General features: G+C 49.8%; 1 protein-coding gene and 1 long non-coding RNA gene across 3 annotated transcripts in view; both read left to right on the top strand.

Annotated features, from left to right (window-relative positions):
- Nucleotides 1-17832, top strand: part of dvl3b (dishevelled segment polarity protein 3b) — a 35422-nt gene extending 17590 nt beyond the window's left edge. The window contains exons 6-15 of the mRNA XM_075472682.1: nt 885-981; nt 1365-1434; nt 2385-2524; nt 2847-2923; nt 12028-12095; nt 12178-12258; nt 12332-12466; nt 12577-12744; nt 14122-14295; nt 14385-17832. Coding sequence (XP_075328797.1) covers nt 885-981; nt 1365-1434; nt 2385-2524; nt 2847-2923; nt 12028-12095; nt 12178-12258; nt 12332-12466; nt 12577-12744; nt 14122-14295; nt 14385-14611 — 1237 coding nt within the window. The 3' untranslated portion in view covers nt 14612-17832. The remainder of the gene's footprint in view (nt 1-884; nt 982-1364; nt 1435-2384; nt 2525-2846; nt 2924-12027; nt 12096-12177; nt 12259-12331; nt 12467-12576; nt 12745-14121; nt 14296-14384) is intronic.
- Nucleotides 17833-19488: 1656 nt separating this feature from the next.
- LOC142388730 (uncharacterized) lies at nt 19489-22657 on the top strand. 2 transcript variants are annotated; one of them, XR_012770321.1, is made up of 3 exons: nt 19489-19577; nt 21353-21928; nt 22003-22657. It is a non-coding gene; the product is annotated as an uncharacterized LOC142388730 (long non-coding RNA). The 2 variants fall into 2 exon arrangements; XR_012770320.1 differs by having other exon boundaries at nt 19503-19626.
- The last annotated feature ends 2493 nt before the right edge of the window (nt 22658-25150 follow it).

Here is a 25150-nt window from a genome sequence, read left to right as displayed (position 1 = left end):
ATGAAATGTGCAGAATTCTCTGATGTAACTTTAAAATGGAGATTTGTGGCAGGTTTCCTTTGTTAACTGTCGAGTTTAAAACAAACTAAACGAACTTGAAATGTCTCTCTGTTGGCAGAACTTTGGTTTCAGTTAAAACTGTGATGGATGCTAATCTGACCATCAACAGCTGCCATTAACCTGCTGTTTTTGATACTTCTCACATTATTAATACTTAAATTAATGTTAGTTTATTAAACTTTTTTATCATTTATTAGTTTTAGGCGTCAGAGCTAAACGAAGCAGCAGCCAATGAACAGAAATGTGGTTCTGCCCCTTTAAAGGCCTCTGTCATGTGACTCTGTGACAGCAGCAGCAGCTCTCGCTGTGATTGGTCAGTGTGTCTGACACACATTCACCTGCCCTCCAGGGGTTTTCTTCTGCTCCAGTTAACCCGTTCATTCACCCCTGCCCTGATTGGCTGCTGCAGGTCACATGATGGGCGGAGAGGTTTGTTTTGTCCCGCAGATAAAAGCGTCCCATCAGATCTGAGAGCAGGACGAATGTTCCCCACGCTCCACATCTTCGTGTTTCACTTTTAAACGTCATTATTTCATCTGTAAATTCTCTGAAACACTTTATCATTGATCCTGATATTTTTCACAGGTTTGTAGATTTAATCTGTTTGAACATTTATTTGCAGTTTAAATTCTGATTTCTTCACGGAGTTTTGAATTTGTTGCTGTCGCAGTTAAAGTTGGTTAAACCTAAATCTGTGAACGTTTTGTATCATTTTTATTTGTTTCTGAAATAATTGATCTTTTTCACATGTTTTTGATCTCTTTATTTATTTAATCTTATGTTCTCGGTTTCATTCTTTCTGTTTCTCTGTGATGTCACACCAGGTTCAGCCAATCAACAGAGCAGAGCAGCTCCTCGCCGCGACTCATCAGGCGACAACGGCGGCGCCACCGAAAACCCAAAACACCACGGATGGAGCGGGTACACGCACACGTGCACACACACACACACACACACACACACCACACACACACGTGCACACACATGGAGACACACGCACACACACACACACACACACACACCACACACACACGTGCACACACACACGTGCACACACATGGAGACACACGCACACGTGCACATGTGCACATGTGCACGCACACACGGACACACGTGCACACGGACACATGTGCACACGCACACACACATGCACACACACATGCACACACACACGCGCACACACACATGTGCACACACACGTGCGCACACACACACGTGCAAACACACACGTGCACACGCCCAGGTTACCTGCTGAGGTCACAGCCTCACCTGTCCTCCATCTTCTTCTTCTGTCTCTCCGTCAGTCGGTGTCTTTCAGCAGCGTCACTGACTCCACCATGTCGCTCAACATCACCACTGTGACGCTCAACATGGGTGAGTACAGACCGGGTCCAGACCGGGTCCAGACCGGGTCCAGACCGGGTCCAGACCGTGTCCACCACAGACCAGAACAAACCAGAACCATTACCATTTTACAGTTGGGCTGTGTTCGAAACTGCATACTACATACTGATCGCTCAGTCAGTATGCAGAGCGTTTACCCACAATGCATTTGGCTCCTGCCCGAGCCGAAATCAGCCGGCCTGAAGCTGATTTCCCTTAAGCTCTAAACTCTGTAAACTTTAACAACATTTGAAACATTTTCAGGTGAGAAAGTAGTCGTTTAGATCCCCAACGTGTTGAAAACCTGACAAAATACCGGCTGTTTACAATTTTGTTCCCACGAATTCGGCGCTACTAAAGCTAGCCGCAGTGAGCTAACGCACTTCCGGTTATTTTCACAAAAATAAAATACCCGTTGCCTTTTATCATAGGGAAAGCCATTACCATACAATTGGTGCTTTTGTTTTGAAAACAGGAAGTGAACCTACCCTCGTTGTAGCTAGCTTGAAACTGCCGTTTTGACAGGAAATGACGATCGGCGACGTCACGTTACGTTGCATCTTGGGTAGTTTGAGAATGAGTAGTAACCTCATGATGCATACCCAACATTTAGGAGAATCTAGTATGCATCCGGGAACTTCTCGCTTACTCAAACTCGCATACTAACTCAGAACGTTAGTAGGAGTAGTAGGAGAAGTAGGAGAAGTAGGAGTAGTATTAGTAGTAGGAGTAGTAGGAGTGGTAGTAGGAGTAGTAAGAGAAGTATTAGTAGTAGTATTAGTAGTATGAGTAATAGGAGACGTATTAGTAGTATGAGTAGTGGAGTAGTAGTATGAGTAGTAGGAGTAGTATGCGGTTTGGAACACAGCCTTGGTGTGTTGTCCATACTTTGACCTTTGACCCGGCCGTGCTCGGCCTAACGCCGTCCTCCCGTCTGTCAGAGCGGTACAACTTCCTGGGCATCAGCATCGTCGGTCAGAGCAACGACCGGGGAGACGGAGGCATTTACATCGGCTCCATCATGAAGGGAGGAGCGGTGGCAGCGGACGGTCGCATCGAGCCGGGAGACATGCTCCTTCAGGTGATGGCGCTGCACACCTGATACTTTAACGCTTTCATTTACACCACCTGAAGCAGGAACTTCAATAAAAAACATTTTACTTTTAGAATTTTAAACAAGGAGCACAGTCTGTGACCTCATCATTAGTGGCCCTGTTTCGTTATACTAACAGTTTCTCACCATAGATGTTTCAGATTCAAAATCTGCTGATAAAGTCTTTTCCCCACATTGCACAGTTGCAAACTTCTTTAATGGTATGAGAACCAAAAGTCCAGTTTCCTTCTCTGCTGCTCTGACTCGTTGTGGGAATAAAACTCATTGAGGTTCCGTCTCGTCCCGTCAGGTGAACGACATCAACTTTGAGAACATGAGCAACGACGACGCCGTCCGGGTCCTGAGAGAGATCGTCCACCAACCAGGGTGAGACCTCTTTAATTTAACTCTGGTGGGAACTCTTTAATTTAACTCTGGTGGAAACTCTGGTGGGAACTCTTTAATTTAACTCTGGTGGGAACTCTTTAATTTAACTCTGGTGGGAACTCTGGTGGGAACTCTTTAATTTAACTCTGGTGTGAACTCTGGTGGGAACTCTGGTGGGAACTCGGGTGTGAACTCTGGTGGGAACTCTGGTGGGAACTCGGGTGTGATGTGAACTCTGGTGTGATGTGAACTCTGGTGTGAACTCTGGTGTGAACTCTGGTGTGAACTCTGGTGGGAACTCTGGTGGGAACTCTGGTGTGAACTCTGGTGGGAACTCTGGTGGGAACTCTGGTGGGAACTCTGGTGGGAACTCTGGTGTGAACTCGGGTGTGAACTCTGGTGTGAACTCTGGTGGGAACTCTGGTGGGAACTCTGGTGTGAACTCTGGTGGGAACTCTGGTGGGAACTCTGGTGTGATGTGAACTCTGGTGGGAACTCTGGTGGGAACTCTGGTGTGAACTCTGGTGGGAACTCTGGTGGGAACTCTGGTGTGAACTCTGGTGGGAACTCTGGTGGGAACTCTGGTGTGAACTCTGGTGGGAACTCTGGTGGGAACTCTGGTGTGATGTGAACTCTGGTGTGAACTCTGGTGTGAACTCTGGTGTGATGTGAACTCGGGTGGGAACTCTGGTGTGAACTCTGGTGGGAACTCTGGTGGGAACTCGGGTGTGATGTGAACTCTGGTGTGATGTGAACTCTGGTGTGAACTCTGGTGTGAACTCTGGTGTGAACTCTGGTGGGAACTCTGGTGGGAACTCTGGTGTGAACTCTGGTGGGAACTCTGGTGGGAACTCTGGTGTGATGTGAACTCGGGTGTGAACTCTGGTGGGAACTCTGGTGTGAACTCTGGTGTGAACTCTGGTGGGAACTCGGGTGTGATGTGAAATCGGGTGGGAACTCTGGTGGGAACTCTGGTGTGAACTCTGGTGGGAACTCTGGTGTGAACTCTGGTGGGAACTCTGGTGTGAACTCTGGTGGGAACTCTGGTGTGAACTCTGGTGTGGTGTGAACTCTGGTGGGAACTCTGGTGTGAACTCTGGTGTGAACTCTGGTGGGAACTCTGGTGGGAACTCTGGTGGGAACTCTGGTGGGAACTCTGGTGGGAACTCTGGTGGGAATTCTGGTGTGAACTCTGGTGTGAACTGGTGTGAACTCTGGTGGGAACTCTGGTGGGAACTCTGGTGGGAACTCTGGTGGGAATTCTGGTGTGAACTGGTGTGAACTCTGGTGGGAACTCTGGTGGGAACTCTGGTGGGAACTCTGGTGGGAACTCTGGTGGGAATTCTGGTGTGAACTCTGGTGGGAACTCTGGTGGGAATTCTGGTGTGAACTCTGGTGGGAACTCGGGTGTGATGTGAAATCGGGTGGGAACTCTGGTGGGAACTCTGGTGTGATGTGAACTCGGGTGGGAACTCTGGTGTGATGTGAACTCGGGTGGGAACTCTGGTGTGATGTGAACTCGGGTGGGAACTCTGGTGTGATGTGAACTCGGGTGTGATGTGAACTCTGGTGTGAACTCTGGTGTGGTGTGAACTCTGGTGGGAACTCGGGTGGGAACTCTGGTGGGAACTCGGGTGTGATGTGAACTCGGGTGTGAACTCTGGTGTGATGTGAACTCGGGTGTGAACTCTGGTGTGATGTGAACTCTGGTGGGAACTCTGGTGTGATGTGAACTCGGGTGTGAACTCTGGTGTGATGTGAACTCTGGTGTGATGTGAACTCTGGTGTGATGTGAACTTTGGTGGGAACTCTGGTGTGATGTGAACTCGGGTGTGATGTGAACTCGGGTGGGAACTCTGGTGTGATGTGAACTCGGGTGTGATGTGAACTCGGGTGTGAACTCTGGTGTGATGTGAACTCGGGTGGGAACTCTGGTGTGATGTGAACTCTGGTGTGATGTGAACTCTGGTGGGAACTCTGGTGTGATGTGAACTCTGGTGGGAACTCTGGTGTGATGTGAACTCGGGTGTGAACTCTGGTGTGATGTGAACTCGGGTGTGAACTCTGGTGTGATGTGAACTCTGGTGGGAACTCTGGTGTGATGTGAACTCGGGTGTGAACTCTGGTGTGATGTGAACTCTGGTGGGAACTCTGGTGTGATGTGAACTCTGGTGTGATGTGAACTCTGGTGGGAACTCTGGTGTGATGTGAACTCGGGTGTGATGTGAACTCGGGTGGGAACTCTGGTGTGAACTCTGGTGTGATGTGAACTCTGGTGTGAACTCTGGTGTGATGTGAACTCTGGTGGGAACTCTGGTGTGATGTGAACTCTGGTGTGATGTGAACTCGGGTGGGAACTCTGGTGTGAACTCTGGTGTGATGTGAACTCTGGTGGAAACTCGGGTGTGATGTGAACTCTGGTGTGAACTCTGGTGTGAACTCTGGTGGGAACTCTGGTGGGAACTCTGGTGTGATGTGAACTCTGGTGGGAACTCTGGTGGGAACTCTGGTGTGATGTGAACTCGGGTGTGAACTCTGGTGGGAACTCTGGTGTGAACTCTGGTGTGAACTCTGGTGGGAACTCGGGTGTGATGTGAAATCGGGTGGGAACTCTGGTGGGAACTCTGGTGTGATGTGAACTCTGGTGGGAACTCTGGTGTGAACTCTGGTGTGGTGTGAACTCTGGTGGGAACTCTGGTGTGAACTCTGGTGGGAACTCGGGTGTGATGTGAACTCTGGTGTGAACTCTGGTGGGAACTCGGGTGTGATGTGAACTCTGGTGTGAACTCTGGTGGGAACTCTGGTGGGAACTCTGGTGGGAACTCTGGTGGGAATTCTGGTGTGAACTCTGGTGGGAACTCTGGTGGGAATTCTGGTGTGAACTCTGGTGGGAACTCTGGTGTGATGTGAAATCGGGTGGGAACTCTGGTGGGAACTCTGGTGTGATGTGAAATCGGGTGGGAACTCTGGTGGGAACTCGGGTGTGATGTGAAATCGGGTGGGAACTCTGGTGGGAACTCTGGTGTGATGTGAACTCGGGTGGGAACTCTGGTGTGATGTGAACTCGGGTGGGAACTCTGGTGTGATGTGAACTCGGGTGGGAACTCTGGTGTGATGTGAACTCGGGTGTGATGTGAACTCGGGTGTGAACTCTGGTGTGATGTGAACTCGGGTGGGAACTCTGGTGTGATGTGAACTCTGGTGTGATGTGAACTCTGGTGGGAACTCTGGTGTGATGTGAACTCTGGTGGGAACTCTGGTGTGATGTGAACTCGGGTGTGAACTCTGGTGTGATGTGAACTCGGGTGTGAACTCTGGTGTGATGTGAACTCTGGTGGGAACTCTGGTGTGATGTGAACTCGGGTGTGAACTCTGGTGTGATGTGAACTCTGGTGGGAACTCTGGTGTGATGTGAACTCTGGTGTGATGTGAACTCTGGTGGGAACTCTGGTGTGATGTGAACTCGGGTGTGATGTGAACTCGGGTGGGAACTCTGGTGTGAACTCTGGTGTGATGTGAACTCTGGTGTGAACTCTGGTGTGATGTGAACTCTGGTGGGAACTCTGGTGTGATGTGAACTCTGGTGTGATGTGAACTCGGGTGGGAACTCTGGTGTGAACTCTGGTGTGATGTGAACTCTGGTGTGAACTCTGGTGTGATGTGAACTCTGGTGGAAACTCGGGTGTGATGTGAACTCTGGTGTGAACTCTGGTGTGAACTCTGGTGGGAACTCTGGTGGGAACTCTGGTGTGATGTGAACTCGGGTGGGAACTCTGGTGGGAACTCTGGTGGGAACTCTGGTGTGATGTGAACTCGGGTGGGAACTCTGGTGTGATGTGAAATCGGGTGGGAACTCTGGTGGGAACTCTGGTGGGAACTGTGGTGGGAACTCTGGTGTGAACTCTGGTGTGATGTGAACTCGGGTGGGAACTCTGGTGTGATGTGAAATCGGGTGGGAACTCTGGTGGAAACTCTGGTGGGAACTCGGGTGTGATGTGAAATCGGGTGGGAACTCTGGTGGGAACTCTGGTGGGAACTGTGGTGGGAACTCTGGTGTGAACTCTGGTGGGAACTCTGGTGGGAACTCTGGTGTGAACTCTGGTGGGAACTCTGGTGGGAACTCTGGTGTGATGTGAACTCTGGTGGGAACTCTGGTGGGAACTCTGGTGGGAACTCTGGTGTGATGTGAACTCTGGTGTGATGTGAACTCAGGTGGGAACTCTGGTGTGAACTCGGGTGTGATGTGAACTCTGGTGGGAACTCTGGTGTGAACTCTGGTGTGAACTCTGGTGGGAACTGTGGTGGGAACTGTGGTGGGAGCTCTGGTGGGAACTGTGGTGGGAACTGTGGTGGGAACTCTGATGGGAACTCTGGTGAGAACTCTGGTGTGATGTGAACTCTGGTGGGAACTGTGGTGAGAACTCTGGTGTGATGTGAACTCTGGTGGGAACTGTGGTGGGAACTGTGGTGGGAACTCATGATGGGAACTCTGGTGGGAACTCGGGTGGGAACTCATGATGGGAACTCTGGTGGGAACTCGGGTGGGAACTCTGGTGGGAACTGTGGTGGGAACTCTGGTGGGAACTCTGATGGGAACTCTGGTGGGAACTCGGGTGGGAACTCTGGTGAGAACTCTGGTGTGATGGGAACTCTGGTGGGAACTCTGGTGTGATGGGAACTCTGGTGGGAACTCTGGTGTGATGGGAACTCTGGTGGGAACTCTGGTGGGAACTCTGGTGGGAACTCTGGTGGGAACTCTGGTGGGAACTCATGATGGCTTGTTTGTGTGTTATCGGTTCCTCTTGGATTCTGACCCTGCAGTGTAATATCTGCTGACAGAGCTGTGAGTGGCATCTCTTTTCTGGTATCTTTCCATCCTGCTGTGCAGTCTGGAGAACATACTGTATGCCAGAGGCCTCCAGGGGGCAGAGCAGTAATACCCCTGGCAGAGTGGAAAGCCCCGTCTCCTTTCTCAGGTAAAAGGTCGTGTAGTTCACCCTGGGTCTCTCTCCTTCCCATATGCACCTGGATGAGGTAATTCCCTTCGTAAATTGTTTTGTGGGCACAAAGATTTAAAGTGTTTGAGGGAGAAAATGGATTCTAACAGAATCAGACCTCGAATGTAGGTCCAGGTTGGAGTCGTCTGATTTTATTTTAATGACAACGATCAGCTTCAGAAATCTTGGTCCCAGCAGCTAAACATTTGATTCTATCTGCATCATATTTGTCTTCGTCTTCTTCTCTGAGCTCGTTCGTTGGAACATAATCTGATGCTAATATCTGATATTGTGCCATAACTTTCAGGACTTTAGGGAGAGTGAGGGTGGGATGAGAGGTAGTTAGTAGCAACTCATCAGTAAATAAGCCACGCCCCCATCATCCCAGAGCTTCAAACAAGGCGAAAGCCTTCTGTGAGCTTGTATATTTACCATCGAAGCCACATTTTTAGGGTCTTTCTATAGAAAAAGACCCACCTGTCTCACACTGTTGGCCTCTGCTTGGTGAACCCAGGCTGGTCCTGATGGCTCAGCTTTGGTAGAATCTGCTGCCTCTGCTTGGTGAACCCTGGCTGGTCCTGATGGCTCAGCTTTGGTAGAACCTGCTGCCTCTGCTTGGTGAACCCTGGCTGGTCCTGATGGCTCAGCTTTGGTAGAACCTGCTGTCTCTGCTTGGTGAACCCTGGCTGGTCCTGATGGCTCAGCTTTGGTAGAACCTGCTGTCTCTGCTTGATGAACCCTGGCTGGTCCTGATGGCTCAGCTTTGGTAGAACCTGCTGTCTCTGGTTTGTGAACCCTGGCTGGTCCTGATGGCTCAGCTTTGGTAGAACCTGCTGCCTCTGCTTGGTGAACCCTGGCTGGTCCTGGTGGCTCAGCTTTGGTAGAATCTGCTGCCTCTGCTTGGTGAACCCAGGCTGGTCCTGATGGCTCAGCTTTGGTAGAACCTGCTGCCTCTGCTTGGTGAACCCAGGCTGGTCCTGATGGCTCAGCTTTGGTAGAACCTGCTGCCTCTGCTTGGTGAACCCAGGCTGGTCCTGATGGCTCAGCTTTGGTAGAACCTGCTGTCTCTGCTTGGTGAACCCTGGCTGGTCCTGATGGCTCAGCTTTGGTAGAATCTGCTGTCTCTGCTTGGTGAACCCTGGCTGGTCCTGATGGCTCAGCTTTGGTAGAATCTGCTGTCTCTGCTTGGTGAACCCTGGCTGGTCCTGATGGCTCAGCTTGGTGAACCCTGGCTGGTCCTGATGGCTCAGCTTTGGTAGAATCTGCTGTCTCTGCTTGATGAACCCTGGCTGGTCCTGATGGCTCAGCTTGGTGAACCCTGGCTGGTCCTGATGGCTCAGCTTTGGTAGAACCTGCTGTCTCAGCTTGGTGAACCCTGGCTGGTCCTGGTGGCTCAGCTTTGGTAGAACCTGCTGTCTCTGCTTGGTGAACCCTGGCTGATCCTGGTGGCTCAGCTTTAGTAGAATCTGCTGTCTCTGCTTGGTGAACCCTGGCTGGTCCTGATGGCTCAGCTTTGGTAGAATCTGCTGTCTCTGCTTGGTGAACCCTGGCTGGTCCTGATGGCTCAGCTTGGTGAACCCCGGCTGGTCCTGATGGCTCAGCTTTGGTAGAATCTGCTGTCTCTGCTTGGTGAACCCTGGCTGGTCCTGATGGCTCAGCTTTGGTAGAACCTGCTGTCTCTGCTTGGTGAACCCTGGCTGGTCCTGATGGCCCAGCTTTGGTAGAACCTGCTGTTTCTGCTTGGTGAACCCTGGCTGGTCCTGATGGCTCAGCTTGGTGAACCCTGGCTGGTCCTGGTGGCTCAGCTTTGGTAGAACCTGCTGTCTCAGCTTGGTGAACCCTGGCTGGTCCTGATGGCTCAGCTTTGGTAGAATCTGCTGTCTCTGGTTTGTGAACCCTGGCTGGTCCTGGTGGCTCAGCTTTGGTAGAACCTGCTGTCTCTGGTTTGTGAACCCTGGCTGGTCCTGATGGCTCAGCTTTGGTAGAACCTGCTGTCTCTGCTTGGTGAACCCTGGCTGGTCCTGATGGCTCAGCTTTGGTAGAACCTGCTGTCTCTGCTTGATGAACCCTGGCTGGTCCTGATGGCTCAGCTTTGGTAGAACCTGCTGTCTCTGGTTTGTGAACCCTGGCTGGTCCTGATGGCTCAGCTTTGGTAGAACCTGCTGTCTCTGCTTGATGAACCCTGGCTGGTCCTGATGGCTCAGCTTTGGTAGAACCTGCTGTCTCTGGTTTGTGAACCCTGGCTGGTCCTGATGGCTCAGCTTTGGTAGAACCTGCTGCCTCTGCTTGGTGAACCCTGGCTGGTCCTTATGGCTCAGCTTTGGTAGAATCTGCTGTCTCAGCTTGGTGAACCCTGGCTGGTCCTGATGGCTCAGCTTTGGTAGAATCTGCTGTCTCTGGTTTGTGAACCCTGGCTGGTCCTGGTGGCTCAGCTTTGGTAGAACCTGCTGTCTCTGGTTTGTGAACCCTGGCTGGTCCTGATGGCTCAGCTTTGGTAGAACCTGCTGTCTCTGCTTGGTGAACCCTGGCTGGTCCTGATGGCTCAGCTTTGGTAGAACCTGCTGTCTCTGCTTGATGAACCCTGGCTGGTCCTGATGGCTCAGCTTTGGTAGAACCTGCTGTCTCTGGTTTGTGAACCCTGGCTGGTCCTGATGGCTCAGCTTTGGTAGAACCTGCTGTCTCTGCTTGATGAACCCTGGCTGGTCCTGATGGCTCAGCTTTGGTAGAACCTGCTGTCTCTGGTTTGTGAACCCTGGCTGGTCCTGATGGCTCAGCTTTGGTAGAACCTGCTGCCTCTGCTTGGTGAACCCTGGCTGGTCCTGGTGGCTCAGCTTTGGTAGAATCTGCTGCCTCTGCTTGGTGAACCCAGGCTGGTCCTGATGGCTCAGCTTTGGTAGAACCTGCTGCCTCTGCTTGGTGAACCCAGGCTGGTCCTGATGGCTCAGCTTTGGTAGAACCTGCTGCCTCTGCTTGGTGAACCCAGGCTGGTCCTGATGGCTCAGCTTTGGTAGAACCTGCTGTCTCTGCTTGGTGAACCCTGGCTGGTCCTGATGGCTCAGCTTTGGTAGAATCTGCTGTCTCTGCTTGGTGAACCCTGGCTGGTCCTGATGGCTCAGCTTTGGTAGAATCTGCTGTCTCTGCTTGGTGAACCCTGGCTGGTCCTGATGGCTCAGCTTGGTGAACCCTGGCTGGTCCTGATGGCTCAGCTTTGGTAGAATCTGCTGTCTCTGCTTGATGAACCCTGGCTGGTCCTGATGGCTCAGCTTGGTGAACCCTGGCTGGTCCTGATGGCTCAGCTTTGGTAGAACCTGCTGTCTCAGCTTGGTGAACCCTGGCTGGTCCTGGTGGCTCAGCTTTGGTAGAACCTGCTGTCTCTGCTTGGTGAACCCTGGCTGATCCTGGTGGCTCAGCTTTGGTAGAATCTGCTGTCTCTGCTTGGTGAACCCTGGCTGGTCCTGATGGCTCAGCTTTGGTAGAATCTGCTGTCTCTGCTTGGTGAACCCTGGCTGGTCCTGATGGCTCAGCTTGGTGAACCCCGGCTGGTCCTGATGGCTCAGCTTTGGTAGAATCTGCTGTCTCTGCTTGGTGAACCCTGGCTGGTCCTGATGGCTCAGCTTTGGTAGAACCTGCTGTCTCTGCTTGGTGAACCCTGGCTGGTCCTGATGGCCCAGCTTTGGTAGAACCTGCTGTTTCTGCTTGGTGAACCCTGGCTGGTCCTGATGGCTCAGCTTGGTGAACCCTGGCTGGTCCTGGTGGCTCAGCTTTGGTAGAACCTGCTGTCTCTGCTTGGTGAACCCTGGCTGGTCCTGGTGGCTCAGCTTTGGTAGAACCTGCTGTCTCTGCTTGGTGAACCCTGGCTGGTCCTGGTGGCTCAGCTTTGGTAGAATCTGCTGTCTCTGCTTGGTGAACCCTGGCTGGTCCTGGTGGCTCAGCTTTGGTAGAACCTGCTGTCTCTGCTTGGTGAACCCTGGCTGGTCCTGATGGCCCAGCTTTGGTAGAACCTGCTGTTTCTGCTTGGTGAACCCTGGCTGGTCCTGATGGACCTCCTTCCTGTGGGTCATTTCCCTCTGACCTGTACTCAGTATCATGTTTTCCTTCTCCTTTCAGTCCGGTGACCCTGACAGTGGCCAAGTGTTGGGACCCAAACCCCCGAGGCTGCTTCACGCTGCCCAGAAGTGAGTCACAAACCTTTAGACGTGTGTTGAGATTATAATCTGCAGAAACGGGTCCATCCAGTCTCCATCTTCTTCCCCACAGGTGAACCGGTCCGTCCCATTGACCCCGCCGCCTGGGTGTCTCACACCGCCGCCATGACGGGGAGGCTGCCCCCACACTACGGTACTGCTCCCATCAGCCACTGCAGCGTCCGTCCTTCTGTCCATCACACACTGACGTCTCCCCTCTTTTCCAGGCCTGCAGGAGGAAAACCACCTGAACATCCACAGCGACATGACAGTGGTCGTCAAGGCGATGGCCAATCCGGAGTCAGGCCTGGAGGTCCGAGACAGGATGTGGCTGAAGATCACCATCCCCAACGCTTTCATTGGTAAGACCGGCTCACATTCAGGTCCTCCAGCAGAATCAGAAACCTTCTGGGTTCCTCAGGTTCCTCAGGTTCCTCAGGTTCCTCAGGTTCCTCACAGCTCCTCTGTCCAGGTTCCGATGTGGTGGACTGGCTCCACCGGAACGTGGAAGGGTTCACCGACCGCCGTGAGGCCCGCAAGTACGCTGGCAACCTGCTGAAGGCCGGATTCATCCGGCACACCATCAACAAGGTCACCTTCTCTGAGCAGTGCTACTACATCTTTGGAGAGCTGTGTGGAGGTGAGCACCGGAACCACAGACGGGTTGCAGAGGGCTGGTCCTGGTTCTGGTTCTGGTTAAAAGCCTGCAGTACCAGCAGTGACCACAGCATGGTCCCAAGGGGCTGGAAGTGGCTGCTTTCAAACTGATGTAACTTCCTCTGAGATGTTTATTGGTTAATAGGGATGGGAATTGATAAGATTTTTACGATTCCAATTCCATTTTGGATTCTGCTTAACGATTCGGTTCTTTGTCGGTTCCCTTATCGATTCTCATTTGGAGAAAAAGGACAACAAACCGGTCGATTAGCATCAGCTTTGTTTAGTTTAGAAGTAACACGAGTCATGACCTCACAAACCCAACAACGGTGAGGTCCACATTGGTCTATCCTGGCCTGGGTAATTGAACTCTTCCTGCTCTGGTGAAAGGAGAAGCTGGAGGTAGAGGTGAACTGGGGGTAGCACCACCAGCCTCTGGCTCTGAGCCAGTCAGGCTCTGTCTCTCATGATTTCATCTAAATGTAATGCCTGAGAAGGCATTCATTTAACCTTAACCGTTACTAACAGCAGCTTTTACAATCAGGCAAATGGTGCTAACATGATAGGCAGTGTTTGTTAGTTAGTTACCTGCAGTGTTAGCCGAGGACATGCTAACGTTGCTAACGCTGCTAACAGCAGGTTTTACAATGAGGCAAATGGTGCTAACATGATAGGCAGTGTTAGTTAGTTAGTTAGTTACCTGCAGTGTTAGCCGAGGACATGCTAACGTTGCTAACGCTGCTAACAGCAGGTTTTACAATGAGGCAAATGGTGCTAACATGATAGGCAGTGTTTGTTAGTTAGTTAGTGACCTGCAGTGTTAGCCGAGGACATGCTAACGTTGCTAACGTTACTAACAGCAGGTTTTACAATGAGGCAAATGGTGCTAACATGATAGGCAGTGTTTGTTAGTTAGTTACCTGCAGTGTTAGCCGAGGACATGCTAACGTTGCTAACGTTGCTGGGTTCAGATTCACCAACGTTAATCATTCATTCATAGTTATTGCATGTTGGTAGTATTTCCTCCCTTTGGTGAAATATTCACTTTGCAAGTTGCCCTGTTGTCGTCTTTTTTAGGGATGTGTAATCAAACTTTCGAGCGTTTGTACCGCTTGGGCGCCATGTTTACTGTTGACTGCTGGCTGCGCTGGACTCATTCGCGCCCACTGGAATCGATAAGGGAATCGTTTGCAAAATCGCAAAACGATTCCAAGGAATTGAAACACTGGGAACCGGTTCTCGATTCCCATCCCTATTGGTTAACATTTTGACTTTCAGAGTTAATTCGTGTTTCTGGTTTCTGGAGGTTTTGTTGTTTCCAGATGTTTCAGATCGAACATTAACGTGTTAACCTCCTCAGATCTGGCGGCCATGTCTCTGCTGGACCGTGACGAGGGCTCCACCGGAGGAGGAGGATCCGACGGCGAGCCGCCGGTCTTCCCCTACCAGTACCCCGTCCCTCACCCCTACAGCTCGCCCCACGCCGTCCCCTCGCTGCCCCCCGGTGGCGGAGCAGGAAGCCAGAACAGTGAAGGTGAATAATTCTTCTCTTTATTCTGTTTATGAAGCTCAGAAATGTTCAGAAACCCTGAACCTGATGACATCATCTGATTGATGGTACAGGAAGCAGCCGATCCAACTGCAGCGATGATCAGACGGCGGCGCGAGGAGGGGAGGAGCCCGAGCACGCCAAACAGGAAGTGGGCGCCCGACACACGGCGGCTGGATCCCCCGGTGACGGCGGCGAAAAAGACCCCCCCGACTTTTCTTCCATGCAACCTGAAATCTCCCGGCAGTCCTTCTGCCTGGCCATGGGCGGCCCCGGAGACCTCTTTGTGGATGTCATGTGACCCTCTGGGGATGATGTGACATCCTGTCAGGCGTTGGAGCCAGAAACATGTTTCTCTTTGAAAACGCACACGTGAATCTGGTCTCAGCAGGTCCTGAGTCCAGCAGCTTCCCAGAACCAGAACCAGAACTAGAACTAGAACTAGAACCAGAACCAGAACCAGAACCAGATCAATGCAGTGGTTGTAGATTGAACAGGTTGGTCTGATCCTGATCCTGGTTCTGGTTCTTGTTCTTGTTCTTGTTCTTGTTCTTGTCCTGGTTCTGGTTCTTGTTCTTGTTCTTGTCCTGGTCCTGGTCCTGGTCCTGGTCCTGGTCCTGGTCTTGGTCCTGGTCTGCTGTTGCCTCCTCCAAACCGCCAGCTGACAGGAACCAAACATGAACTCTCGGATTCAGTTCAGCTTTATTTATAAACCAACAAACGTCATCTCAGGTCCAATTCAAACCGATTATTCTCCCATTCACTGTGAAACAGTCAGATCAGTCCGATTCAAACAGAGCAAATGAAAACAGTTTCCAGCTCAGGAAACCAACAGATTAACAGAAACTTCTCTCTGATCCGGTCCCCGTCTCAGCACCTCTGGGTGTAGAGGTCCAGCTGAGCTCGTTCAGCTCTGAGGATCACAGACCGTCTAACTGTGCTGATACAGGAATAAAGTTCTTGGTTGGGTCGGGTACTGGTGGTTCGACTCTCCATCATCAGCACAAGATGTTGGAGGGAAATAAATCACGTGACCCGGTTCAGACCCGGTTCAGACCCGGTTCAGTCCGGTTCAGACCCGGTTCAGACCCGGTTCAGACCCGGTTCAGAGCCGGCCAAGACCCGGTTCTGACCCGGTTCGGTCCCAGTTCAGTCCCGGTTCAGACCCGGTTCGGACCCGGTTCAGACCCGGTTCAGTCCCGGTTCAGACCCGTTAACATTAACTTCTTTGGGACCTTCTCCTCCAGCTACCCCAGAGAAACCAAACAAACTGCCTCCTTCATGCTTTTCATCTTGTTTTTGGTTTTTGGACTGGACCCGGCCCAGTTCTGCTCCGGATGGTTCTGGGTGGTCGCCGGCAGATGGACGAGGTCACACGGAGACCCAGCAGGCGCGTCCATCGCTGCTGGTTCTGGAGTTGTCTGGTAGCTGGTTCCATCATTACGGAACCACCAGTGAGAACAGTCTGGACTCAGACCGCCTTGTTTGAAGGGACGGCAGAACCAGAACCAGAACCAGAACCAGACGAGGTTCCTGAGAGGAACACAGAGGTCCAGAAGGAGCATCAGCCTGTGTGACTCTCTTTAAACAGACCCAGAAGTCTCTCTGTGGGCAGCACCAGGGACCGGTTCTGATCCAGACCACTCCGCCGGGTTCTGGAGCATCTGTAGGAGTCCAGGTGGATATCTCTGAGAGGTGAACCGAGTTGGGAATGAAGGTCCAGTTTGGCATCATATGTGTAGCAGTGACACGAGAAGCCACGAGGCGATCGGACCCAAGGAGCTGGTTTAAAGTGTTAAGAGAAGGAGTCCCAGCACAGAGCCCTGTGGAACACCTGTAGAGAGGAGCTGGTTTAAAGTGTAAAGAGAAGGAGTCCCAGCACAGAGCCCTGTGGAACACCTGTAGAGAGGAGCTGGTTTAAAGTGTAAAGAGAAGGAGTCCCAGCACAGAGCCCTGTGGAACACCTGTAGAGAGGAGCTGGTTTAAAGTGTAAAGAGAAGGAGTCCCAGCACAGAGCCCTGTGGAACACCTGTAGAGAGGAGCTGGTTTAAAGTGTAAAGAGAAGGAGTCCCAGTACAGAGCCCTGTGGAACACCTGTAGAGAGGAGATGGTTTAAAGTGTAAAGAGAAGGAGTCCCAGTACAGAGCCCTGTGGAACACCTGTAGAGAGGAGATGGTTTAAAGTGTAAAGAGAAGGAGTCCCAGTACAGAACCCTGTGGAACACCTGTAGAGAGGAGATGGTTTAAAGTGTAAAGAGAAGGAGTCCCAGTACAGAGCCCTGTGGAACACCTGTAGAGAGGAGATGGTTTAAACTGTAAAGAGAAGGAGTCCCAGTACAGAGCCCTGTGGAACACCTGTAGAGAGGAGCTGGTTTAAAGTGTAAAGAGAAGGAGTCCCAGTACAGAGCCCTGTGGAACACCTGTAGAGAGGAGATGGTTTAAAGTGTAAAGAGAAGGAGTCCCAGTACAGAGCCCTGTGGAACACCTGTAGAGAGGAGCTGGTTTAAACTGTAAAGAGAAGGAGTCCCAGTACAGAGCCCTGTGGAACACCTGTAGAGAGGAGATGGTTTAAACTGTAAAGAGAAGGAGTCCCAGTACAGAGCCCTGTGGAACACCTGTAGAGAGGAGCTGGTTTAAACTGTAAAGAGAAGGAGTCCCAGTACAGAGCCCTGTGGAACACCTGTAGAGAGGAGATGGTTTAAACTGTAAAGAGAAGGAGTCCCAGTACAGAGCCCTGTGGAACACCTGTAGAGAGGAGATGGTTTAAAGTGTAAAGAGAAGGAGTCCCAGTACAGAGCCCTGTGGAACACCTGTAGAGAGGAGATGGTTTAAAGTGTAAAGAGAAGGAGTCCCAGTACAGAGCCCTGTGGAACACCTGTAGAGAGGAGATGGTTTAAAGTGTAAAGAGAAGGAGTCCCAGTACAGAGCCCTGTGGAACACCTGTAGAGAGGAGATGGTTTAAAGTGTAAAGAGAAGGAGTCCCAGTACAGAGCCCTGTGGAACACCTGTAGAGAGGAGATGGTTTAAAGTGTAAAGAGAAGGAGTCCCAGTACAGAGCCCTGTGGAACACCTGTAGAGAGGAGCTGGTTTAAAGTGTAAAGAGAAGGAGTCCCAGTACAGAGCCCTGTGGAACACCTGTAGAGAGGAGATGGTTTAAAGTGTAAAGAGAAGGAGTCCCAGTACAGAGCCCTGTGGAACACCTGTAGAGAGGAGATGGGATGCAGAACTTCAGAGGAACATCCAGGGAGGACCAGTTCTGCTGGTTCAGGTTACAAATCATTCTGGAGGTTCTGTTCCTGCTGATTTCCAGACATGTAAAAGTGTTCAGACAGAACCTCTGAGGTTGTGTTGGGTTCTGACCCGGAAACCCTGAATAAACGAGTAATTCAGCCGATTCATCAGTTTACAGACCGACCAGAACCAAGAGTCCACCTCTGCATCAGAACCGAGTCTGCGTAGCATCAGATGATGGTTTTTATTCGTTTGTCCCTCCTCACACAACAATAAAGACCTCTGAGAAACATTTGGGCTGGTTTTTAATGACTTTTCATAAAGTTTAAAGTTTATTAACATGATTTATGTGCATGTTTGTTTCTGAAACCAAAGGAATCTTCCATTTTCCCCGTTTGTCTGAACGTTAGGACACAGAAAGGCTCCCATGGAAAAAGAGGAAAACCAAACTCTGAGCTCAGGGAGTAACATTCAGAAATGTTCAACAGTTAAACAGAAGAAGGGGATTCTGTCCATAATAAAGGTTCCAGATGAAATCACAGCAATCCTCTGTGGTTGGAGTCTCTTATTGTGTTTTATTGTTCATAGACGCTGAGACAGCAGTTCATGTTCATCCTGAATATCATCCATACTTCCGTATTAATGACTGATTAATAAATAATGAAAGGAAGTCTGTGCTTTAGGCCAGTTCCCCTGAGATGCTGCTCTCTGATTCTTTCTCCCATTTATGCCTCAAACTGGTTTTCTTTGTTACTTTAGTTCTTTAAGACTCTCTTTATAATCTGGAAATCACTTTGGACCCAGAATCATAAAGATGTTCTGAACCAGAAGGAAGCAGAGAGGCCTCGATGGGCCCAGTTTCAGTCACTGTGAGGGACCGAGCCGGTCAAACATGAGGACACAGAAATGATTTTCAAGAAAGAATGGGTTTATTCCCAAAAAATAACAACACTTTAAACAATAGTTTCAGGGCCCTTAAAAGAGGTCAAATGAGGAAACTAAATTCAAAGAGATGGTGTGGCCATCACAGTCACCAATCACCCCTTTAATAACAGATATCTGTCATTGATAACCATCATGCTCGTCAATTCAGTTTTATTTATAAAGCACCAAATTACCAAAAAAAAATTATCTCAAGACACTTCAATAATTCTGTCCAATTCAAGCCAATTCTGAGCGACTGTGGAGAGAAAAAACCTCCATCAGCCTGATCTTAAAGGTAGAGAGGGCGTCTGCTTCCTGAAGCCAAACTGGCAGCTGGTTCCACAGAGAGGGGCCTGATAACTGAAGGCTCTGCCTCCCAAACTGGCAGCTGGTTCCACAGAGAGGGGCCTGATAACTGAAGGCTCTGCCTCCCAAACTGGCAGTTGGTTCCACAGAGAGGGGCCTGATAACTGAAGGCTCTGCCTCCCAAACTGGCAGCTGGTTCCACAGAGAGGGGCCTGATAACTGAAGGCTCTGCCTCCCAAACTGGCAGCTGGTTCCACAGAGAGGGGCCTGATAACTGAAGGCTCTGCCTCCCAAACTGGCAGCTGGTCCCACAGAGAGGAGCCTGATAACTGAAGGCTCTGCCTCCCAAACTGGCAGCTGGTCCCACAGAGAGGAGCCTGATAACTGAAGGCTCTGCCTCCCAAACTGGCAGCTGATGTCAGATTCATGTCTCTCCTTCATCCTGAGGCGGAAGGAGGGCCGCGTCCCATTCCAGGCAGCTGCCTCCTCGGCCTGCGTGAGCGGCCACAGCAGCATGAATCCTGCCGGGATCTCTCGGTGTATAAATCAAACTTCCATCAACTTTATCAATGCTGGTTAAATGAAAAAAAAAAAAAATTGATTTTTTTTCCCAAAAAATAAAAATAAAAGCCTCCCGGTGATGCGCGGAGGGAGCTGCGCAGGAGGGCGGTGCTCCGAGCGGGACGCGGCCGGCTGGACTCCGTCAGCTGACGCGCTGCTACAGCCGCCGACATCTTGCGTCCGACCGGAGGAAGAGTCGGTGTTCACGGTCAAACGTCCCGCATGAGTGACGACGGGTCCGGCGGAGTGAGTCTACGGCGCCCCGGGGACGGAGCGGCTTTTCTGCGGGGAGCGGGTGAGGGACACAGAGGGACCGGGGACCGGCCCACAGACCGTCCGTTTATCCGTCCGTCGGCACTGCAGCGGCGGACTGACCGTTTGACTGCTGCGGTAGCGTTAGCAGCTGTTGCTAACAGTTAGCCGTCGATCACGAATAACCTTTAAAAAAATCTCAGTTTTCAGAGTTGTTTTGCTTTTCTGCTCCGGTTTGATGTAAGTGAAAGAATATTTTATCACACGGTCACCCTTCTGGTTGACTCTTCTGTTCGGCTCACAGCTACAGCAGTTGTGATAAATCAATTAAAACATTTTAGCATTTTTTTTATGTTACTGCATCCCGACTGTAACCTACGTGACTGGGCGGTAACTCCAGCCGCCGCGGCTCAACCCTGACGGTAAAAATCAAAGTAACGCCAACATACACGATGGATGTTTGCCTCCATATGTCCCGAAACTAACGTCACCTTCTGCCGCCACCAGCTGACTAAATGTTATCAGAGATTAAGGCTGCATTGCTGAGAATTCAGTGAAGTTAAATTAAAACAGCAGATATTTCAACGAAGTTCGGAATGCGGTCTGGGTTTTCTTTCTTTTTTTATGCAGCGGTCACTCATTTTGTGCATTTAAAATGGTTTTATTTCTGTTCGCAGCAGTGAAGCTAACATGTTAACAGACATTTCTGATGTGTTATTGGCTCATTTAACGTTGGGCAGCTCATAACACTGATTTATTTTCTTATTTCTGTGGACGCCAAAAGCAAAAAAAAGAAAAGATTGAAGAAGGTCAGAAATAATAAAAATGGATCATTGGTTTACATAAGCTAAAATCTTTAGATTAAAAATAGTCTATAATGTAATAAATGTTATCTTAAAATAAATCTCTGTAATCTGACATTAATCCAGACTCCTCCAGGCTTCCTGTAAGTCAAAGTTATTCATAATAAAAGATGAAGTTGGGTCTGCATCTCATTTAAAGCCAACCTCAGATACTTCATGAGTGATGTTTATTTATTCATATGTTCATCTCATCTCAGAAAATGGCCGCTTCTCAACACCAAAGGAAGCTTCTTGTCTGAAGCACAAACTTCTGAGGACGGACTTAAGTAGCTCGTGGTGCGTTTGGAACGGAAGGGTTCTTGATGACGTCAGTGACATATTTGCAGAACAAAGATTAAAAATGGGCCGAGCTGTGCTTTACGTAACGTTTCCAAACAGAACTTACAGTTCTGGGCTTTCTCCTCCGCCATCTTTATTTGTGCCGCACTGCATTCTGGGACAGCCAGTTGTCTGAAGTCACCTCAGAAGCATCCTCGATGAATTGGGCGGACGGGCGTGCACCAGGTGTGGACTCCTCTGGGTTCATGTTGGTTTGAGTTGAAGAAGATTTCAAACAAAAGGAGCTCCAACATGGACCCCTGAGGAGCTCCAACATGGACCCCTGAGGAGCTCCAACATGGACCCCTGAGGAGCTCCACTGGTGGGCTGGGCCTGATGAGATCAGCGGTTTGTGGCAGAGGAGGAAGAGGAGCGGCTCTTCATCACTGAGTCTCGTGTTAAAGGTGTTTTTGTTCTGCCTGAGATGTGAAACTCTGAACTCAGACGCTGGTTCACACTGATGCTGACCGGCCTCCTCTTCCTCTGCTGTGTTGTCATGGTTACAGACTCAGACCGACTTATGTTTGACTCGTTTATTGTGTTTGTTTCCTCTGAGGGATCAATAAATCTGTCTGTGTGTCCATCCAGGAGAGATGCTGCTCGGGTTAACGGGACCTGGGGTCGCCGCCAACACTCGCCACGAGGCCCCGCCCCCTGCCGCCTCGCCACGAGGCCCTGCCGCCTCGCCACGAGGCCCTGCCGCCTCGCCACGAGGCCCCGCCCTCTGCCGCCTCGCCACGAGGCCCCGCCCCCTGCCGCTGCAGCTCCGTGGTTTTTTTAGGTTTTGATTTTTGTAGCGTTGGATGAGAAAATCAAAACTTAAAGAAAATACGGTGCTGTGAGGAAGCGCCTGAATTCTGCTGCTTTCATCACGAAGAATCAGCCAATCAGAGCTCGTCCTGGTTGCTTCAGCTTTGGAGGAGAATGCTGGCTGCAGTAGCGTGCCGCGGCCACCGGGGGTCCTCGCTGCTCAGCTTCCTCCTGCAGGTCAGAGGTCACACACCTGTGCTCAGGTTTCAGTGTGAAACAAGCAGACTGGTTCTGAAGAATCTCCTGAACGCGCTCGTCTTTCAGCTCAGAGCGGATCCGTCAGGATGATGGCGTCTCGGGCGGTCCAACCAGAAGAAGAAGTGGGCGGGGCCTCTGGTCTCCATGAGCCTTGAGGTGAGAGGAGTCCTCCTCAGTCCCTTTCTGTCTCTCCTCAGAACTGCTCTCATCTTCCTGGTCCTCCTCCTCAGGTTCTGTTGGCCGTCCCGGGTCTGAGGTGCATCGATCCGGGGGGGAGCCCCGATCCGGGGGGACGCCCCGATCCGGGGGGACGTCCCGATCCGGGGGGACGCCCCGATCCGGGGGGACGCCCCGATGGCGCTGCAGGGGCTGATGGGAAGGAGGAGGCCCTGTGACATCACCGTAGTTTCTGATGGGACTTCCTGTTGTTTTCACTGTTTGACCCGACCTGCCAGAACCCCCGAGGGGCTCCTGGATCTGTGAGAGCTGCTGACCTGCTCAGAACCTGGAACAGGAACCAGTGTGACCACAGAAGAAGAGCTGAGGCAGAGTGAGCGCTCCTGGACAATAATCAGTCTGTGATGATGATGATGTGATGAAGGTTCTGTTCTCAGTAAAGTCTGACTCTGACGTGTCCTTGTGTTTGTTTACTCTGTTTACGCTCAGGACGAGAGATTGGACGAAAAAAAAAAAATCTGTTGGTTTCCTTAGCTAGGAAATTGTTTTTAAGTTGGCTCTATATGAACCAATTCGATTATTTTATGAATAATTATGATTACAATGAATTAAATTCCAATTGGCTTGAATTGGACTTTATTATCTAAGTGCCTTGAGATGACATTTGTTGTATTTGGCGCTATATAAATAAAAATGAATTGAATTGAATTACTGATGATGTCATGGGGGAGTCAGTGTTGGGGGGGGGGGTTGTACACGCCCACCTGTTCTCGGGCTCCAAGCCCCTCCCACCAGAGCAGGTGAGGAGGAAGAGGTGAGTAAGAGGCTCCCCTTATCTCATCTAGGAAACATCAGAGCTCCCCTTATCTCATCTAGGAAACATCAGAGCTTCCTTTATCTCATCTAGGAAACATCAGAGCTTCCTTTATCTCATCTAGGAAACATCAGAGCTCCCCTTATCTCATCTAGGAAACATCAGAGCTCCCTTTATCTCATTTAGGAAACATCAGAGCTCCCTTTATCTTGTTTAAGAAACATCAGAGCTTCCTTTATCTCATCTAGGAAACATCAGAGCTTCCTTTATCTCATCTAGGAAACATCAGAGCTTCCTTTATCTCATCTAGGAAACATCAGAGCTCCCCTTATCTCATCTAGGAAACATCAGAGCTCCCTTTATCTCATTTAGGAAACATCAGAGCTCCCTTTATCTTGTTTAAGAAACATCAGAGCTTCCTTTATCTCATCTAGGAAACATCAGAGCTTCCTTTATCTCATCTAGGAAACATCAGAGCTCCCCTTATCTCATCTAGGAAACATCAGAGCTCCCTTTATCTCATTTAGGAAACATCAGAGCTCCCTTTATCTCATTTAGGAAACATCAGAGCTCCCTTTATCTCATCTAGGAAACATCAGAGCTCCCTTTATCTCATCTAGGAAACCTCAGAGCTCCCTTTATCTCATTTAGGAAACATCAGAGCTTCCTTTATCTCATCTAGGAAACATCAGAGCTCCCCTTATCTCATCTAGGAAACATCAGAGCTCCCTTTATCTCATCTAGGAAACATCAGAGCTCCCTTTATCTCATCTAGGAAACATCAGAGCTCCCTTTATCTCATTTAGGAAACATCAGAGCTCCCTTTATCTCATCTAGGAAACATCAGAGCTCCCTTTATCTTATCTAGGAAACATCAGAGCTCCCTTTATCTCATCTAGGAAACATCAGAGCTCCCTTTATCTTGTTTAGGAAACCTCAGAGCTCCCTTTATCTCATCTAGGAAACATCAGAGCTCCCTTTATCTCAACTAGGAAACATCAGAGCTCCCTTTATCTCATCTAGGAAACATCAGAGCTTCCTTTATCTCATCTAGGAAACATCAGAGCTTCCTTTATCTCATCTAGGAAACATCAGAGCTCCCTTTATCTCATCTAGGAAACATCAGAGCTCCCTTTATCTTATCTAGGAAACATCAGAGCTCCCTTTATCTCATCTAGGAACCATCAGAGCTCCCTTTATCTCATCTAGGAAACATCAGAGTTCCCTTTATCTCATCTAGGAAACATCAGAGCTCCCTTTATCTCAACTAGGAAACATCAGAGCTCCCTTTATCTCATTTAGGAAACATCAGAGCTCCCTTTATCTCATTTAGGAAACATCAGAGCTCCCTTTATCTCATCTAGGAAACATCAGAGCTCCCTTTATCTCATTTAGGAAACATCAGAGCTCCCTTTATCTCATCTAGGAAACATCAGAGCTCCCTTTATCTTATCTAGGAAACATCAGAGCTCCCTTTATCTCATCTAGGAAACATCAGAGCTCCCTTTATCTTGTTTAGGAAACCTCAGAGCTCCCTTTATCTCATCTAGGAAACATCAGAGCTCCCTTTATCTCAACTAGGAAACATCAGAGCTCCCTTTATCTCATCTAGGAAACATCAGAGCTTCCTTTATCTCATCTAGTAAACATCAGAGCTTCCTTTATCTCATCTAGGAAACATCAGAGCTCCCTTTATCTCAACTAGGAAACATCAGAGCTCCCTTTATCTTATCTAGGAAACATCAGAGCTCCCTTTATCTCATCTAGGAACCATCAGAGCTCCCTTTATCTCATCTAGGAAACATCAGAGTTCCCTTTATCTCATCTAGGAAACATCAGAGCTCCCTTTATCTCATTTAGGAAACATCAGAGCTCCCTTTATCTCAACTAGGAAACATCAGAGCTCCCTTTATCTCATCTAGGAAACATCAGAGCTTCCTTTATCTCATCTAGGAAACATCAGAGCTTCCTTTATCTCATCTAGGAAACATCAGAGCTCCCTTTATCTCAACTAGGAAACATCAGAGCTCCCTTTATCTTATCTAGGAAACATCAGAGCTCCCTTTATCTCATCTAGGAACCATCAGAGCTCCCTTTATCTCATCTAGGAAACATCAGAGTTCCCTTTATCTCATCTAGGAAACATCAGAGCTCCCTTTATCTCATTTAGGAAACATCAGAGCTCCCTTTATCTCAACTAGGAAATATCAGAGCTCCCTTTATCTCATTTAGGAAACATCAGAGCTCCCTTTATCTCATCTAGGAACCATCAGAGCTCCCTTTATCTCATTTAGGAAACATCAGAGCTCCCTTTATCTCATCTAGGAAACATCAGAGCTCCCTTTATCTCATTTAGGAAACATCAAAGCTCCCTTTATCTCATCTAG

This window comes from Odontesthes bonariensis, chromosome 9 (assembly GCF_027942865.1).
Source record: "Odontesthes bonariensis isolate fOdoBon6 chromosome 9, fOdoBon6.hap1, whole genome shotgun sequence".
Taxonomy (NCBI): Eukaryota; Metazoa; Chordata; class Actinopteri; order Atheriniformes; family Atherinopsidae; genus Odontesthes; species Odontesthes bonariensis.
The sequence above is the reverse complement of the archived record's forward strand: the minus strand, read 5'-3'. Positions and strand labels throughout refer to the sequence as shown.